At 42.3% G+C, this 19,375-nt stretch overlaps 1 protein-coding gene across 5 annotated transcripts in view; it reads right to left on the reverse strand.

Moving 5' to 3' along the window:
• CDCA2 (cell division cycle associated 2) overlaps positions 1–19,375 on the reverse strand; it is a 49,347-nt gene that overhangs the window by 22,719 nt on the left and 7,253 nt on the right. For 2 of the 5 annotated variants that reach the window (XM_042934529.1, XM_042934530.1), the window contains exons 5-8: positions 11,306–11,456; positions 9,874–10,073; positions 8,040–8,124; positions 630–838 (exon numbers count right to left, since the gene is read on the reverse strand). In XM_042934529.1, coding sequence (XP_042790463.1) covers positions 630–838; positions 8,040–8,124; positions 9,874–10,073; positions 11,306–11,456 — 645 coding nt within the window. The other 3 variants (XM_042934531.1, XM_042934532.1, XM_042934533.1) reach the window with 3 other exon arrangements.

Consider the following 19,375-nt stretch of genomic DNA (forward strand, 5'->3'; position numbering starts at 1 on the left):
GAATTTGCCCAGCTCTTAAACTTCAGAGTCAGAGTTTGAAACCGGGCACCTGGACTCCGGAGCCCAGCCATTCAAACTTCTCACAGCATTTACAGCTTGGATTTTTTTTTTTTTTTCAACGTTTTTTATTTATTTTTGGGACAGAGAGAGACAGAGCATGAACGGGGGAGGGGCAGAGAGAGAGGGAGACACAGAATCGGAAACAGGCTCCAGGCTCCGAGCCATCAGCCCAGAGCCTGACGCGGGGCTCGAACTCACGGACCGCGAGATCGTGACCTGGCTGAAGTCGGACGCTTAACCGACTGCGCCACCCAGGCGCCCCCCTTTTTTTTTAACATTTATTTATTTTTGAGAGACGGAGCGAGACAGAGCATGGGTGGGGGGAGGGGCAGAGAGAGGTGGGTACACAGAATCCCAAGCAGGCTCCAGGCTCTGAGCTGTCAGCACAGAGCCCGACGCGGGGATCAAACCCAAGAACCGTGAGATCATGACCTAAGCCAAAGTCGGACGCTCAGCCTGAGCCACCCAGGCGCCCGCAGCCTGGATTTTAACATCAGATTTCTCGTGCTGTTTTAAACCAAAATGAATTTTTATTCCATTCGCTTTAGGACAAGTAGCTCTCAACTTACCTGGAGGCTTTCTAGAAACAGGTTAACAGAGGGTTTCTTTAGCACCGAACGAAGTACGAAGGTCTCAGAGGATGCAACGTCCCTCTTGCAGAGTGGAGTGACCAGTGACCTGCCTTCAGGAGTGGTGTCTGTGCTCACTTCCATCAAGTTGTCAAGGGAAACAGCAACACTTGATCTTTCGCCATCTACACACTCAGCAACCTTGACTCCTTCCGAGTAAACACACAAACACGAGACGTAGAAGACATCTGAATCAGGTTGTTCCACACCAAAAACATTATGTATTTGCAAAGAGAATAACGTGCTACAAGTAATTCCACCCTAGGGGCACCTGGGTGGCTCAGTCGATTAAATGCCCGACTCCTGCTGTCAGCTCAGGTTGTGATCTAACGGTCAGGGGATCGACTGCGTGGGGCCGTTGGGCTCTGCAATGACGGCGTGGAGCCTGCTTGGGATTCTCTGTCTCCCCCTCTCTCTGCGCCTGCCCCGCACTCATTCTCTCTCAAAAATAAAGAAACTTAAAAAACAAAAACCAAAAAAAAGAAAGAAAGAGAGAAATTCGACCCTAATATATCCTGCTTGGGGAATGACATCTGGAATTTCATTTGGATATATAAAAAGAAGACAGAGAAGTGGCAATGGTCACAACTTGCTAACTACTGAGGTAAAGGTAAGCAAAGAGTTTTGGCTCCCACGAACCTAAGACGGTGCTCACAAACAGCGACTGACTGTTAGCCTGCCTCCACTCACAACACCCAAGACTTACACCATAAAACTAACCTGAGTTGAACAACAACTGAGGACCAATTTTACTGCTGGAGTCAGAGGTATCTCAGGATGCAAGGGTGGTGGGAGGGAGAAGATGGGATGAGAAGAGGAAAGATTATCAAATCAAAACATTTATATGTTGTGTGTGCCTGCAAACAAGGCAAAGCTTCCTCCTGCAAAGTTTTTTTCTCACGGGAGTATTTCTTTATGACCCACATTTAACAAACATGTTGGGCCCTTTTTTCTAGGTCCTAGACCTAGACATGACAGGCACTCCTTTCTAGGTGCTAGAGATACAACAATGAATAAAACACACAACGCCCCCGGGATACCTGGGTGGCTCAGTCGGTTAAACGTCCCAATTCTTGGTTTTGGCTCAGGTCATGACCGCATGGTTCATGGGTTCGAGCCCTGCCTCAGGCTCCATGCCTACAGTGTGGAGCCCGCTTGGGATTTTCTCTCTCTCTGCCCCGCCCCTGCTCACATGCACTCTCTCTCAAAATAAACCGAAAACGAAAACGAAAACGAAAACCAAAACCCACATAAAGCTCCCACACTTTGGGGAACAAATAGTATAAAAGATCTGGGAGGGGTAGAAGGTGAGAGAAAGCTATGGCTATGAAAGGGGGAGCACAGCATGAGGGTTCCCTGTGCTGGAACAGTTCTCTATCTTGACTGAAGGCAGTGTGGCCACATGAGTCTCCACGTGTTAAAATTACATGGAACTAAATATACACATAAATGAGTGCACGTCAGACTGGTGACATCTGAAGAAAAGTCAGTGGATTGTATCAGTGTTAATTTCCTGGTTGTGACACCATATTACTGCTACCCAAGATGTCACCACTGGGGGACACTGGGGAGGGTGGACACTGGATGTCTAAATTATTTCGTACAACTGCAAGCGACTCTACAGTCTTCTCCAAATAAAGAGACAAGGTTAAAGAAATGTTTCGATAACGACAGGTAGTAATTTAGGCCTTTAAAGGAAATGATGTAGAAGTTAAGGGGATAAGGCAGGATATGGTGGGAGGGGGGAGCTGCTGTTTTGAGGTGTCTCAGGGATCCAGCAGGCATCTGGGTGAAGGGACGAAGTGAGCCACGCACACATCTACGGAAGAACATTACACGCATGAAGCCACGTGCGAAGATCCGAGATAAGAACGTACCTGACGCACTAGAGGGACAACAAGGCCGGTGTGGCTGGAACAGCCTGAGCAAGGAGAAGAGAGGTAAGAAGCTCCAAGAGAAGGCTAAGGACTGACCAGGCCGGGTGTGGACTGGCTACTATTCTAGGTACAGCGGGAGGTCAATGAAAGATTTTGAGAAGGGGAATGATATAGTGTAACTGTCATTTTAAAAGGAGCACCCTGCCCACTGTGTAGAACATTCTGAAGAGGGAGGTGGACAGAGATGGAAGCAGGGAAATCACAGAGGAGACAAAACAATCCAGGCAAGAGAAGGCGGTAGCCTGGACCACAGTGATGATACTTAGGAGGTGGGAAATGGTTAGGCATTTGATATATTGTCAAGATAAAGCCAACAGCATTTGTTAACGGCACTCAAGTTTAACTTTTGAAAGGGAGGTGTCAAGGTAATGTCAAGGTTTTTGACACAAGCCAATTGGGTGAATGGTCAGTATTGTTTACAGAGATGGAAAAAAAAACCGAAACAAACAAACAGATGAGCAGTCTCCGGAAGGAGAAACAGTTAAGACCCATTTGAGTATGTTAAGTCCGAGATGTTTATTAGACATCCATGTGGAGACCAGAAAAGGCAGCTGAGCACTTAGGTTTAGAGTTCAGGGAGGACACCAAGGACGGGTATTGAAATTTTGAAGTCAACAGCACAGAGACAGCATTCAAGGTTGTGGGAATGCCTACAATCACCTAGGGAGGTGAGTGTGGACAGAAGTCGGGAGCACTGAACCCAGGGCATTCAAATGTTTAAAGGTCAGGATGGAAGAGAAGGAATAAAGGAAACAAATAGGAAATGGCCAGGGAAATAGGGGGAAACAAGAGGGAATGAAGTCCCGATGCCCAGTGAAGAAATGGTTTCTCACAGGAGGACACTGTCCGCTCTGCCTGCCACGCTGAGACGCCAAGGAGAGGGTACATGGAGAGTGACTACTGGGATAGCAATGAAGAGGCTACTGGTTACCGAGGCCCATTTGGAGCTGCATCGAGACACAATGGGAGGCGAGGGCACAGGCCCGGCCTGTTCTTTTAAGGGAGCTTTGGTACACTGGGGCGCCTGGGTGGCTCAGTTGGTTAAGCGCCGGCTTCGGCTCAGGTCATGATCTCGCAGTTTGTGAGTTCAAGCCCCCGCGTCGGGCTCTGTGCTGACAACGTGGAGCCTGGAGCCTGCTTCAGATTCTGTCTCTCTCTCTGCCTCTCCCCCACTCATGCTCTGTGTGTGTCTCTCAAAAATAAATAAACATTAAAATTTTTTTTTGTTTTAAAAAAGGGAGCTTTGCTGCAGAGGAAAACAAGGAAATGGGGTTCTGGCTGAAAGGAAACCCCGGGACAAAGGCCGGGTTAAGATGGGAGATACTACAGCGCGTTGCATGTGAATGGGAAAAATGAACAACTCAGAAAAGAGGGGACACTTCATGCAGAAGGTCCTCAAAGAGGGAAGGGACCATACTGAAGGGGTTGGCCTTAGATAAGAGCCCAGAGGATCTACCATAACAGGAGGAAAGGGGGGGGGGGCATGCTCGTTCAGAGAGGCAGGAGGGTGGGGTGGTGAGTGGCCCAGGCCATTTGCTTCTGACATCTTTCCTTTTCCTGTCAATAGAAGCCACAGACGACGAAGGGGCACCAGGGAACTTTTATCTCAGTCATTTGTGAGTAGGGCTGCCAGATCTAGCAAATAAAACCGCAGGAGGCCCAGTTAAATTTCAAATGATATCTAATTATTTACATGTACGTATGTTGATATAAAAGAAAAACAGCACAGAAAACACACTTATGCTGAAGAATTATTTTTTGTAAGAAATAAATTATAAATACCCTAAAAAAAAAAAAAGGAAGGGAAGGAGGGTTGGAAGCTTAAATGAAAAGAGAAGGTATGATTAAGGAACAGAAGGGACGGCCAGTGAGGCTATCAACGTCCATAAAATTCATCTCAGATATACGGAGGGCAGAACAGAGTAGGAAGGCAGATTCACGGGCTGCATCTCCGGCAAGGTGGGTAAAACAGGGTGGAGAAGGCAAGGAGATCATGGAGGTATCATGTGGGTTCTCCTCTGCGAGCTCTCCTCTAAGTATTTTCTATCCCCTTTTACAAAATCTAACACAGCTCTGTGCCTCATCCGTCATGTTATGATTCAAATTAAGTCAGAGAAGACATACATTACAAGAAATGCTGAAGGAAGTTCTTTTTCAGGTTGAAGGTAAATGATACCAGAGGGAAACTTAGATCCTCAGCAAGGAATGGAGAGCATCAGAAATGATAGCTATCAGGATAACCAGAGAAGATTCTGCTCCCAATATATAGGATTGGTGAAAGCAAAAATATTGTGGGATTTAAATACAGAGGGTATCTATAGTGTAGAGTACCATAAAAGACACGGGTGGGGAGATAGGAAATAGATCTATACAGTAGGTAAAGCTTCTATCTCCCCTAACACCAACTCTATTCGGGTTCCGGGACCCAATTCTAACATGGGGGGAAGGGAATCTCCCAGACAGACCACCAGCAAGCAATTCTCAGACACCAGCGGGCTAAGAATTCAACCCAATTCTGACACTATCCAGAGACAGCATCAGCTTCTGGAAGTGAAGGGCTCAGTTCTACAAGCGCACCCCCCATCTCCCACTTAAGATGCCAGTCACAAGTCCTGGGCTGTCTCCTGTGCCTCTGACCCACCTGCTACAGACCAGAGGTTCCAACAACTTCCTCCTTAGACTTTGGATGCTAGTCACGAGTCCAGATTGTGACCTACACTTCTGACAGCGTGGCTATCAATCAAGAGGCTCTCGGGACCTACTCCTTATGTTCTCTGAATTTGCCAGAGCAGCTCAGAACTCAAGGAAACACTTATGTTTACCAGTTTATTGAAGGAAATGATGAAGGATACGAATCACCAGCCAGATGAAGAGAACATAGGGTGAGGTACCCACATCTCCACATGTTCACCAACCCGGAAGCTCTCTGAACCTTGTCTTTTTGAGTTTTTATGGAGGTTTCATTACATGGCCATGACTGATGAAGTCACTGGCTGATTCAACCTCCAGCCCCTCTCCTCTCCCCAGAGATCAGGGGGCGGGGCTGAACCCTCCAATCACATGGCTGGTCCGCCCAGCAACCAGCTCCTGCCACTGGGTGGGGTCCAAAAGCCACCTTCATTAGTAATAAGACACTTATGTCACCTTCATGGCTTTAAAGAATTTTTAGGAACTGTGGATGAACACCAAATTTATCTGAAGGATGTATATTTGGTCATCCAAATATTTACTCATTCAATGAATATTCATGTAGATAACCAATATGTATTTCTTCTTCATTTTTTTTTTTTTTGAGCAGCAGGCAAAAGTTTATTAGACCATAAGACTAGAAAGGAGGAATAGGAGGAAAGCTCTCCATTTGAAAGTGAATGTCCAAGGACTATAGGCCAGGGTCCTTTTCTTTTTTTTCTTTTTTAATACATATAATTTATTGTCAAATTGGCTAACATGCAGTGTGTAAAGTACTCTTGGTTTTGGGGGTAGATTCCCGTGGTTCATCGCTTACATACAACACCCAGCGCTCATCCCAACAATTGCCCTCAATGTCCATCGCCCATTTTCCCCTCCCCTGCCCCGCCATCAACCCTCAGTTTGTTCTCTGTATTTAAGAAGTCTCTTGGGGTTTGCCTCCCTCCCTCTGTTTGTAACTATTTTTCCCCCTCCCTTCCCCCACAGTATTCTGTTAAGTTTCCCAAGATCCACATATGAATGAAAACATATGATATCTGTCTTTCTCTGGCTAATTTCACTCAGCATAATACCTCCTAGTTCTATCCACATTGCTACAAATGGCATGATTTCATTCCTTCTCATTGCCAAGTAGTAATCCATTGTACCAATTTGTATTTCTTATAAATCATCATAATGTACTGTCTTTTACCTGAAGTTATCAGTATTAATTCTAAGTAGACTGTGAAAGGTTAAGGATGTATATTACAATTGGAACTATGAACAAAAAAGATGCAACAAGGTGAGTTTAAAAGGTAATGGATAGGGGCGCCTGGCAGGCTCCGTAAAGCATGCAACTCTTCATCTTGGGGTTATGAGTTGAAGCCCCATGTTAGGACTAGAGATCACTTAATACATATATACGTATACATATATACATGTATACGTATATACCTATATATGTGTATACATGTATACACGCATATACATATATATAATAATATGTATGCAATGTTTATATAAAATACATATATAAGCATATATGCATACTTGTATAATATGTATACATATAATATGTATATATGTATATGCAATATATACACTTATACATATATATTTTTTAAATTTTTTTAATATTGAAAACAGATAAAAGGTAATGAATAAATGGATTTCCAAAAAGGAGATTTCAAATATACTCAAGAAAGACAAAAGGGAAACAGAGGAACAAAAAGCAGAAGAGAATACGCGTGAAAAACTGGTATTTATTTACTTATTTAAACATTTTTTTTAAGTTTGAGAGACAGACAGCGTAAGTGGGGGAGGGCCAGAGAGAGAGACAGAATCCACACCACCAGCACAGAGCCTAATGGGGGGCTCGAACCCAGGAAGCCGTGAGATCATGACCTGAGCCGAAACTGAGTTGGATGCTGAACTGACTGGGCCACCCAGGTGCCCCCAAAAAAGGTAGATTTAAATCAAACCGTATCAATAATGACTTGAAAAGCTAATGGGCCAAACACTCCCATGGAAAAGAAGGGGTTTTTCAGAATAAATAAAAAAAGCAAGACCTAACTATATATGTACAAGTTTTACTTCAGGGGAGCCTGGGTGGCTTAGTCAGTTAAGCATCCAACTTCTGCTCAGGTCATGATCTTGTGGTTCATGAGTTCAAGCTCTGTGATGGGCTCTGTGCTGACAGCTCAGAGCCTGGAGCCTGCTTCAGATTTTGTGTCTCCCTCTCTCTCTGCCCCTCCCTTGCTCATGTTGTCCCTCTCCGTCTCTCAAAAATAAATAAATATTAAAAAAAAAGATTTCAAGACACAGGTAGGCTGAAAGTAAACCTAATATCTTACAGTATTTGGGGGAAGGTATAGTGATTTGGGGGAAGTTTTGAATGCTGGTCCCTTTCCACAAACTTAAAAACCAAAAACAACATGTGCAGTGTTTTGTCTTACAAAATACATTAGTTAAGTGTTCAGAGATTCTGTTTTTTATAATGGATTCTACCAGCTTGGAAATATTTCACTAATTCTTATTGGTGGCAGTTCAAAAAAAATAAAAGTCATCTCTCATATAACAAGAATTCTGAAACATTTGTACTAGACTGTGAGCTCCTCAAATGGAGGGCACCATTTCAGTTTTCCCAAATTTCAGCATATAGGTAAATGCTGAAACATAAATATCCACTGAACAATATGTTTCAATGGGTGAACTGGCATGTATTAAGGAAAGATTAAACACTTACCACTTGAAGCTTCTGTGAGATCTGAAAGTGAAACAGACTCTTCAACCAAATATCCAGGCTGCGTTAAACCAGATTCAAAAGATTTCTTGGGAGGAAAAAAATTAAAGAAATATTAAATCTTACTACTTACAGGAGTACTGAGATCTTTGTAAAGATTTGAGTAAGCATTACAGATTATCTGGAAATCTGATGTTAAACCAATCAATCATTATCTACCTAATTGTTACAAAATACAGGAATGGAACTAAAAACATCTGCAGCCTAAACACCCTACCAAACAAATTTCAGCTCCCTAGTAAAAGTTTATGGGACACATTTTTGTTGCCTTATTGTTTGAAGTCTACAAAACCGTATTAACTGATTCTAAAGAGAAAATTCTCAAAATTAACGCAGGATGTTATATAATTATTAATCAAACAACAGGATATCAATAGCTAGGCTAGGAAAACCATCAATGGCTAGGACAGAAAACACACTCATATTAATGCGGAAACCATTTCTAAATCGTGGTGTATGTCCAAACAATCAAAGTTCTGATGAGAAACTACTGATTCTGTCAGACGATGATTTCATATCCGGGAGGAAAAAGCAGAGGGAGCAGAGATTGTAAGTGACTCCAAGATACAAATGAAACCTACTGGACCCTGAAGAATCTTTAATGACTATCAAACATTCATTATGCGGGTCCAGATAAGATCGATAGGAGATACACTGAATCTATGTGACAGAGAAGGTGCCAGGAATGTTCCAGCTCTAATGGTGTCAGGTGTCTCCTCTCACTGAAGATATGGGAACCTGCTGTATCACAGCACAACTAAAGCAAGGAAAGCCAGTGATGAGCTAACTAGCTTCCTGTCTACGTGTGAGTGAAGGTCAAGGATCTTCAATAGTATTATTTCACACTGCTTACCGTCTTTTGATAATCTTGACAGGTTTTTGGTTTTTTTTTTTAATTTTTTTTTTTTTTTTAACGTTTATTTATTTTTGAGACAGAGCATGAATGGGGGAGGGTCAGAGAGAGGGAGACACAGAATCTGAAACAGGCTCCAGGCTCTGAGCCGTCAGCACAGAGCCCGATGCGGGGCTCGAACCCACGGACAGTGAGATCGTGACCTGAGCCGAAGTCGGACGCTTAGCCGACTGAGCCACCCAGGTGCCCCGATCTTGACAGGTTTTAAGTAGTTATAAGCAACAAAAATCCCTCCAGCTACTTGGAAGAAGTAAGCAGAGCAAAGGGCAGCTCAACAGCAGCCTGCTTCCCAGCCGGTATTAAACCAGTTAGGTTTAATTGGAAATATTTCACTAATTCTTCACTAATTCTTATTGGTGGCAGTTCAACTTATTGGTGCCACTTATTGGTGGCAGTAAGACCCCCACACCTGAGCTGCACAGCCCATATATAATCCTCAACTCATTCACCAGTTACGTGTAAATAATATGCTCCTACGTCTGCCTCCTCCAGCAGTCGAAAAGCTGCTCAAGGGCAGGACTGTGATTTCTCACCGTGGTACCACCAGTATCTAGAACAATTCCTCACAAGCAGAAGACCAGAAGGCTTAATACTTTCATAAAGTGTTTTTCTGTAACCAAAAGCAACATATTAATCAAAACTGTCTAATAACCATTAAGCCAACAACAACAAAAATTTAGCAAGTAGGAAATACACACACACACACACACACACACACACACACACACACAGAGTGCAATTTAAAACTCAGCTGCGGTATAGAAGTACAAGGTACCATAACTGAAAAAGGGTTCGGACAGTCTTAAAACCGCCTAGCCAGAAAACCAAAGCTTCATTTTCCTATGATTCTAGTAAGTGAATTACCTCAGAAAAATCTGCAAGAGAAGTTTCAACAGCACACATTGTGCCTGTATTAGGAGAAGTGGCTCTACGGGATATCTGGAGATCAACTGCGTCAGGGAGATTTTCATCAGAGTTGCTCTGAGAGGATATCCTTCGACGTTTGGAAGATAAATCTGCAGAGAACTCAAACTGTGGACACTGCCCAAGCCTTTCCTTTTTGGCTACGTATACAAAATAAAAACATTAACACAGGCATAAATATTTTTCTTTTCCAGTATTGTTTTAAAATTTCGTCGATAATGATTTTAGTAACATGTGACGCTTGAGCCTAAACACTTTGCCAGTGAGAAGGACATTTTTCTATTCAGGAGAGAAATCTAACTGTAAGGCAAGAGAACATCACTACTAAAAGGATAACAAACATTACTAGAGTTTTCTTCTAGACTTTAAAAAGGTACTAAAATACATTAATACACATTTCCATCTCTGTTATAGTATCTCACTCTATTTTAAAGTTTACGATGGACCCTTTCCTTTAGAGCATTTTAAAGGATGTGGTTATGTTCTGACCTGGTTCTGCTTTGACTACGTAAGATTTTATGAAAAGCCCAGACACAATGTGCCTCTGTTCTTCCTAGATACAAAAAGTGAACTGAATCGTCTGCAGAACTACAGCGATCATGGCCGTAAAATATTTGCAAATGCTGGTCACAAGAGAAAAATACGTAAGTTACAAACTACAAATATAAACGAGTGCAGCAGAGTGGGTCAGGCAGATGAACTGGATGTGTCTTGCACATGAGGAGGTGCTGGAATGTACTCGAAGGTGGCTCGAGAAACCAAAACCAAATCATCTGGAACCTTAGAGTGCAAAGCACCGGAGGAATGGCTGTGATGATTACGCCAATGCCAAGGTTTTGTCTAATTCTGATGTTTCAAATGCTCTGTGATTGGAAAATCAAAAGTGACAGGCAAAAATAACCAAATGAATTACAACCTAAAGTTATGGTAAAGAATGTGACAGGCTATTAAGATGTCAGATTAGATCTATCTGTTTATGATATCGGGGTTCGGTGCTTGGCATTCGCAGAAATGCTTGCCAAACTTAATAATAAGCCTCTAAAGATCACGGTTTGAACGCTCACATTTGCCACATGCCTTATTCTGAAGATGAAACGAGCTAACTGGCTCTGACATGTTAACACTTAAAACTTAATCGCGGCCATGTGGAGACGTAGGCTCAGGAATGCCTGATAGCAAGTTTTTTCCAAGACAAACCAGAAATCTAAATTTTTGTGTGAAATTTCCCAAATTTTAAGTGTTAGGCTCCATTTAAAAATACCGAGCTCTGCTCAGAAAAGACTGCCTTCACACTGTGGAACGCCATCTTTTTTATACCTCAGAGGCTCATCTGAATCAATACGGAAGTCCAAACTGAATTCCTTCTACTCACTCAAGCCTGTTGTCGTGACTTCTCCTTCTGCCTCTGAGACTTCGGGAAAGTCAGTCATTTTTTCATTCTCCTTTATGCAGTGAAAAGCTGACTGGAAGGCGGACATTCGCTCTCTTAAAGAATTAACATTTCGATGCAGTACAGGACTGCCCTGTTAAAATAGAGATGTGGAGGGTATTACGGATGAAATCAAACAAGATTCTGTATTCTAGGCCTGTAACCAATGGATCCAGAACTCAATACATAAAGACTTTCTGAAGATCAGGAGGAATAAATTAGCGTGTGAGAGTCTCTTCTCCCCCTTGAATCACGTACTTTCAGTTTTGAGTATTTCGTGTGCAGCCATGATCCTAGCTCTTCCTCTGCTCCTTCCTTGGTTTTGAACCTGAGCAAAGAGGAACAGCTGTGTGGTATGTCTAGCCATGTTGTGACAGGCTGGTCAATACTGAGAGTCAGTCCATGCACATGACAAAACTCCAGCGTAGGTGGGGAAGCGCTTTAAAAAGGCACCCGTGCAAAACACATGCCTTCTTATTTGAGGGCTAAACACCTATTTAGAAGGATTCTTTCTGGGGAGCTTAAGGCCTCTCTTTTATAATTTAGAGTCCATAACCTGAGACAGCCTCAGGAAACCAAACTGGAAAGAGAAAGAAGTTTAGGACAAAAATGTTGGAAAGGCGAGTGTAAGCAATTATATGGGGAATACAGGAAAACGCTGAGTCCTAGAGATGGGGCAAGGAAGAAGGGACAGAGGAACCTGCCAATTTGGAAACTTTACCAGACTTGCTAAAAAGAAAAAAAAAACACCGAAAATCATCTGCAGGACACATGATGGTCTCAATGCACCTCGTTCAATCCGAGCTAGTCTGACTGCTCATTTCCATCCGCACACCTGCCCCCATGAAGGCCAGGACAAGACACAGATGAGCTGTCATAGCTCAGATACCCATCTTCACACTTATCCTCTCCCCAGCTAAATTCTCCTGATCTCTTGGGACCTTACTTCCTCAGAGCTGGAAGCCGGCCATTCACTAGAACTCCAAAGCCAAATGGTGTAAGCACGGGAGCTTTCTGGAAACTCTAACAGGGTTTCAGCCAAAGAGCCATCAAATGAAATTGACAATGGCAGCGACAGAAGTGCCAGATAAATCCAAGTAACGTATAATTTAGGAGTTCTGTTTACCTATAAATTATTAAGTTCTCTGTCCAGGTTTTCTCCCCCCTTTACTATTTAGACTAACATATTTCCACCCATCCGGAGCTTGTAACAATTTAAAAATTACACCGACCGGCAAAAGTCAAGTAAAAAATTACCTCCCTTTAAGATATCATATGGAGAAGAATCAGTGAAAAGCTTGAAGCATGTTTGATGGTGAATCTGGTCACACACTTGATTCTATTCCCAGTTAAATACATTCACAAAGCCAACTGTTACACCGTAACGGAATATTTTACATTCCAATATGATTGATAATGTAAAACCTTTATGACATAAACAGCACATAACACTCATACAAAGCTGGTGACCAACCCTTATCTAGGAGATACGGAGAAAATAAAGGGGTTATCCCAAAGTCATACAGTTTGCCTCCAATGGGCTTTTTTTTTTTTTTTCTCACACTCATAAGTGAACACGGTAGGGGAAGGTTTAATGTCCTAGGAATTTAAAGCACTTTGAAATGCTGCCTAAACAAATGAAAGGTTCCCTAGTTGGAATCATTTTTCTCTATTTCCTGATGGAGAATGGGAATATACAAAGCAAACGAAACATTCAAAATGCACTGCTTCCTTTTTTCATGAATCTTGTCAGGAAACATTCCTCCTGTGTCCCAGATACTGTTCCCAGGGCTCAGGATACAGGGGAGAAATTATATTCTAGACTGAAATTCTGAAACATATTAATGTAGTTTCAGGTACAAGAGGTGCTACGGAGAAGATAAAAAAGGAATGTGATGCAGGAAAAGTGCTGCTTTCGCTTGCATCAGAACGGCACTGTATCCCAAGCAGTATCTGAGCTGAAACCAAAACAATGAGAAAGTGCTAGTGGAGGGAAGATACTGGGGGAGAAAGGCATCCCGCAATAAGGAGGTAGCACAAGAACAAAGGCCTTGGGATGGAAGAAATAGGACGCAGCATAGAAAAACCCACCACGCCCGGGAAATGGAGGGAGATGGGGATCTGAGGCTAATGGTGGGCAAGGCTCAGATCAAGGAGGCTTCAAAGAAGGGGTCTGGGTTTAATTCAAGGCATAACAAAGCCATGGGAAGGTTTTAAGCGGCAGAATGAATGATCTGGTTTAATGTATCAGAACCACTCTGAGGGATGGTGGATGCATTAGGGGAAGGGGGAAGTAAGGAGACCAGTCAGGAAGTGGCACTTGGCAATCTAGGCAGGAATCACATTAGGGTTGTGGCAGGGGAGCTGTGGGACAGGTGGAATTACAGAAAGGTCTTTAATAGGCAACCAAAAGGTAGTGGTGGGCTGGATGTGGAAGAAAGGAACCAAGGCAGATTGATGGATAGTTGGCCTGAGCCACTGCATGACAGCTTATACTAGGACAGGGAAGTGGGCTGGAGAACCCGGTAGGGAGTGGAACCCTAGAATTTGGCTGTGGCCATGTAATACTTCAAATGCTTATTAAACAACTAAATGAGGATGCTGAATAGGCAAATGGACATCTAGGTCTGGAGTTCTGGGAAGCTCTGGGCCAAAGCTTGACATTTTGGAGCCAACAGCTGATGCTTGAAGCCATGGGAAGGGATTAGGTTACCTAAGGAAGGCAAAGAAAAGGGGGCAGGAGAAGGCCCTGGGGCACGCAAGCATTTTTGAGAGGAAAATTGCAAGAAGGGGTGCAATCAGCACACGAAACACAGAGGGAATGACCAATGGCACAGGAAGAAAATTAGGTCTGTACAGAATCCCAGAAACCAAGCGAAGAAGTGTTTCGAGGAGGTCGAACACATCAAAAGCCGAGGAAAGGCTGAGGAAGACGCAAACTTAGATTTAATCTTTGTCTTGGCAAGGTGTGGGCCATTTGTGCTCAGTAGTGACGCAAGTCTTCTTGACTGAGTGGCAGAGACGAAAGTCCGACTGGAGCAGCCAGCAGTAGTGGAGAGGATGGGGCGGCAGGAAGGAGAGCAAGACAGGACAGACAACCTGGTCAAGGAGTTTTGCTGTGATGAAGAGGCACAGAAATGGGGTATTATGGAGGTCTAGGAAGAGTTCGAGAGAGAGATTAAGATTTGTTTGTACTAATGGCAAATGACCCAAAAGAAAAGGAGGGAAACGAAACCGGAGAAAAATAAGCTCAGAATGACCTATACGGTCATAGTAACGTAAACACTCCAATAGCTACATCACCCAACAATTAGGAAGTTGTAGAGGGCAGAAAGTACGTATGTGCACGTATGATAAAAGGTGCAAGGAAGAAAGAAGGCTGATTCTCCATCATCCACAGTGGGAAGTCAACAGTTAATGCCTTAGCACCGAAAGATTAAGTAGTAGCAATCAGGCAAGAAATTAAAGGCATCCGAATCGGAAACAGGGGTAAAACCGTCACCATGTGCAGACGGCATATTAAATACAGGAAACTAAAGACTCTACCAAAAAACGGTTAGACTAAATGATTTCAGTAAAGCTGCTTTAAGATACAAAACCAACATACAAAAATCTGTTGCGTGTCTATACGCTAGTAATGAGCTAGCAGAAACCAAAATTAAGAAACAATTGCATCAGAAAGAATTAAACTAGGAGGAAGTTTAACCACAGGAGTGAAAGACCCATACAATGAAAACAGTAAGAAACTAATGAAAGAAACTGAAGACGCAAATGTGTGTAAAGATATTCTATGCTCATGGATTAGAAGAATTTATATCGTTAAAATGTCCATACTACTGGAAGCATGCAACAGATTCGATGCAATCCCTATCAACATTCCAATGGCATTTACCAAGACATGCAACAAACAACCCTGAAATGTGTATGGAATCACAAAAGACCATGAACAGTCAAAGCAATCTTGAGAAGAACAGAGCTGGAAGCATCGTGGTCCAATTTCAAACCATATTACGAAGCAATTGTAATCAAAACAGACATGCAGATCAGTGGAACAGAACAGAGAGCCCAGAAATCTATGTATGTATGGTCAACTAAGAGAAGACAAAAGAGCCAAGAACATCCAATGAGGAAAGAACATCTCTTCAAAAAACAGTATGGGGAAAACTGGACAGTCACAGGCAAAAGCAATGAAACTAAACCGTTATCTTACACCAAACATAAAAATGGACAAAAGACTTAAAAGAGCTGAAACCACAAAAACCCTAGAAGAAAACAGGTGGTAAGCTCCTTGACAACAGTCTTGACAATGATTTTTTTGGATTTGACACAGAAAGCAAGACAACAAAGCAAAAATAAATTAAGTGTTCCACATCAATCTAAAAATGCTCTGCACAGCAAAGGAAACCCACCATGAAACAAAAAGGCAACCTACTGGAGAGAACATATGTGCAAATCACATATCTGACAAAGGGCTAGCATAAAAAATTATATATAAAGAACTCACATAACTGAATAGCAAAAAATGTTTTAAAAAAAGCAATTTTAAAAAGGGGCAGAAAATCTGAATAGACATTTTTCCCAAGAGAAGATACCGATGGTCCAGAGACACATGAAAAAATGCTCCCCATCACTAATCATCAGGGATATGCAAATCAAAACCTAATGAACTATCACTTCGCACGTGTTACAATGGCTATTATCAAAAAGAAGTAAGAAGTGGTAGCAAGGATGTGAAGAAAAGGGATCGCTGTGCACTTTTGGTGGGAATGGAAATTGTCACAGCCACTATGGGTACAGTACGGAGGTTCCTTGAAAGATTAAAAGTGGAACTGCCATATGACCCACTAATGCCACTTTTGAGTACTTATCCAATGAAAATGAAAACACAAACTTGAGGTCACATATGCATCCCCGTGTTCATTGCAGCATGATGTACAATAGCCAAGATATGGACACAACCTAAGTATCCATCAACGAATGGATGAAGAAGACATGGTATGTACACGCAGGATTTTTCAGCCAGAAAAAAAAGAAAATCTTGTCACTTGTCACAACATAGATGGACCCTGAGACCATTATGCTAAGAGAAGTAAGTCAGAGAACGACAAATACTGTGTGGAATCTAAAAGTTTAAAAAGAAAGAAAAAAGGAGCTCATAGATACAGAGAAGAGATTGGTGTTACCAGAGGCTACTTGGGAGTAGGCAAAATGGGTGAAGGGAGTTAAAAAAGTACAAACTTCCAGGTATAAAATAAGTAAGTCATGGGGGGTGTAATGCAGAACATGGTGACTGTAGTGAATAATACTCTATTATATACTCAAAGGTTGCTGAGAGTAGATTTTAAGTTCTCATCACGCACACTAAAAATTTGTAACTGTATGGTGATGGACATTAACCAGACTTATAATGGTGATCAATTTGGAACACAGTCGATTCTTGAACAACATGGTTTGTACTGCAAGGACTCTCTTGTGTGTAGATTTTTTTTTCAATACATACAATTCTGTAAGTGTATTTTCTCTTATTTTTTAACAACATTTTCTTTTCTCTAGTTCATAGTACACAGTGCATGTAACATACAAAATATGTGTTAATCCACTGTGTGATCAGTAAGGCTTCCCGTCAACAGTAGGCTATTAATAGTTACGATCTTCCACAGTGTTGGGATCAGTGCCTCTAACCTCCACATTGTTCAAGGGTCAGTTGTGCATAAAATTTAGAATCAGTACATTACACTTCAATTTAAAGGAATTGCAAGGGGGAAAATAAGCCTGTTATTAAGAAATATGAAAGAAAATACCGAGAGCAACAGCTACAAAAGTTGAAAATGAGAGCCTTGGGAACGGAAAAACGGAAAAAGGCAACTGCATACTCTTTTTCTTATAAATAAATCCTAAAATCCTGAGTCTTTAAATAAACTATGTGCGTATGTAGTATTTTTACTTTTGTGAATTTTTAAAACTAAAAAAAAAAAAAAGTATCTGCAAGAAAACTTTCGAGTGTTAGGACACAGATCTAGATTGGGGAAGGATGAGCAGTAGACAGTACGGGTGTGATCAGATCAACAGTCTGGAGGCTTTAATAAGATGCGAGAAGTGTGAAGTAAACTGGAAAGATAAATGTGGGTCAGAGAGGGAGGTGGGCTGAAAGATCTTAAAGGTAATACACCAGCAAGGGACCACACGAGGGGATGGCTGACGTAGAGAAGATGGTCGCAGGAGCTATGGAAGTCAAGGATTGGAGACTGCCACGGTGTTGGACGATCATCCATGTGCTTGCTGAAATATTCAAGAATGAAAGCAAGAGTAGTGGAAGAAAGATGGAGCGCCATTTCCCCTCAACTTGTAACTTTTCCTTTAAAGTGTTTTCTTTCTAAAACGGAAAGGTGGAGAAAATAAGAGGTGAACTATCTAAGCACACAGGGCCTTACGCTTTACAAAAAGAAAAAAAAGTCCTACTTGTGCATTTGCAGGACATTTTGGTGAAGTAGAACAAGTAACTAATATTATTTAGGCAGTCGATAAATTTGGTGAACAAGGTGAGAACTCAAAGAGTAGAGTCACCAAAGATAGTTACTACAGAGGCAAACCTCAAAAAGTCAAAGGACAGCACTGATTGTCCATAAAACTGCTCCGGTGAAAAGCCCTTACTTTTAACAACGCTAGATACTAAAACTATATATTCAAGGAAATCTCTTAAGACATACAATCAGATGATACGGGTATGAGGTGTTTTTCTAGATATGCATATGTATATGTGCATACCCATCAGGAAAAAAACAGAAATAAACAGCAGATATGGAATGTCAACAAACAATGTCCACTGACTTAGGCCAGAGAAAGCTGAAACTGACAGGGACTCTTTAGGTAGGGCATTTTGCAAACAGGAAAAAAGCAGACCTGCTTGGAGACCTCTAGAAAGGCTCAGGTATCTAAAAGCATCAGAGAATTTCTGAAACCAGGATCAAGGGCAGGACTCCAAACGGGAACACTGAAACTCTGTCAGTAGCGCTTGAACCCACAGATCTCTCCATAAATAACAAAGGACCCTTACATTTTGGAGGGAACACAGAAATTTAGGATTCCATGAGACTGAAGACTCCATAAACAGCTAAGGAGGGTTTGCACTGAAAACAGAGGCCACCCAAGTCTTCTCAGTGAACAGTTAGACTTCCAGTCATTTTCTGCACCTGACTTCCAGAGTTCTAGGGCTCAGGTTTATATCCCAAGGAATTCCTTCCAGAGAAAACAGATCTGCCAAAAGAGCCGGAGGATTCTGACGCTTGGGAGTTCCTCCAATGAAAAAGTGGCCATGTCTACACAGAAATTCACCAGCTAACAAATCCAGACCACGCACACTGAGCTCCCAGTCAGGTTTTAAAAGTGTGTCACTTTTATTTTATTTTTTTAATGTTTATTTATTTTTGAGAGAGAGTGAGAGAGAGAGCACGCACGAGTGGTGGGTGAAGGGGCAGAGAAAGTGGGAGACACAGAATCCGAAGCAGGCTCCAGGCTCTGAGTTGTCAGCAAAGCCGGATGCGAGGCTTGAGCTCACGAGCTGTGTGATCATGACCTGAGCCGAAGTCGGACTCTCAACCAACTGAGCCCCCCAGGTGCCCTAAAGTGTGTCACTTTTAAACATGAATGGAGTCTCAAGAATCATCAGACGTCTGAAAACCTGGGCATCAGACAGGAGACCGAACTAATCAGGGAGCAAAATGGAAGCTGGAGGAAAAGAGAGCCTGCAAGGGGAGGAAGAAAACATCAATAAAAACACCAAGTCCACAATGAAAGGTATTCCATCTGAAAATTCTAATACCAAGAACAGATCTTCAAATGAAAAAGCAGGCCACACAAAAGACAGAAAATCACAATACGTGTGGAATGAGTAGATGAATAGGATTCTTCAACTCTGTAAGCTAACATACAGTGGAGCAATGCCTTCAAAATTTTCATGGAAGATATGGGTCACCTGGATTTCTCTACTAAGACAAAAACCATAATCCAAACACG

Source organism: Panthera leo, chromosome B1, assembly GCF_018350215.1.
Source record: "Panthera leo isolate Ple1 chromosome B1, P.leo_Ple1_pat1.1, whole genome shotgun sequence".
NCBI classification, from domain to species: Eukaryota; Metazoa; Chordata; class Mammalia; order Carnivora; family Felidae; genus Panthera; species Panthera leo.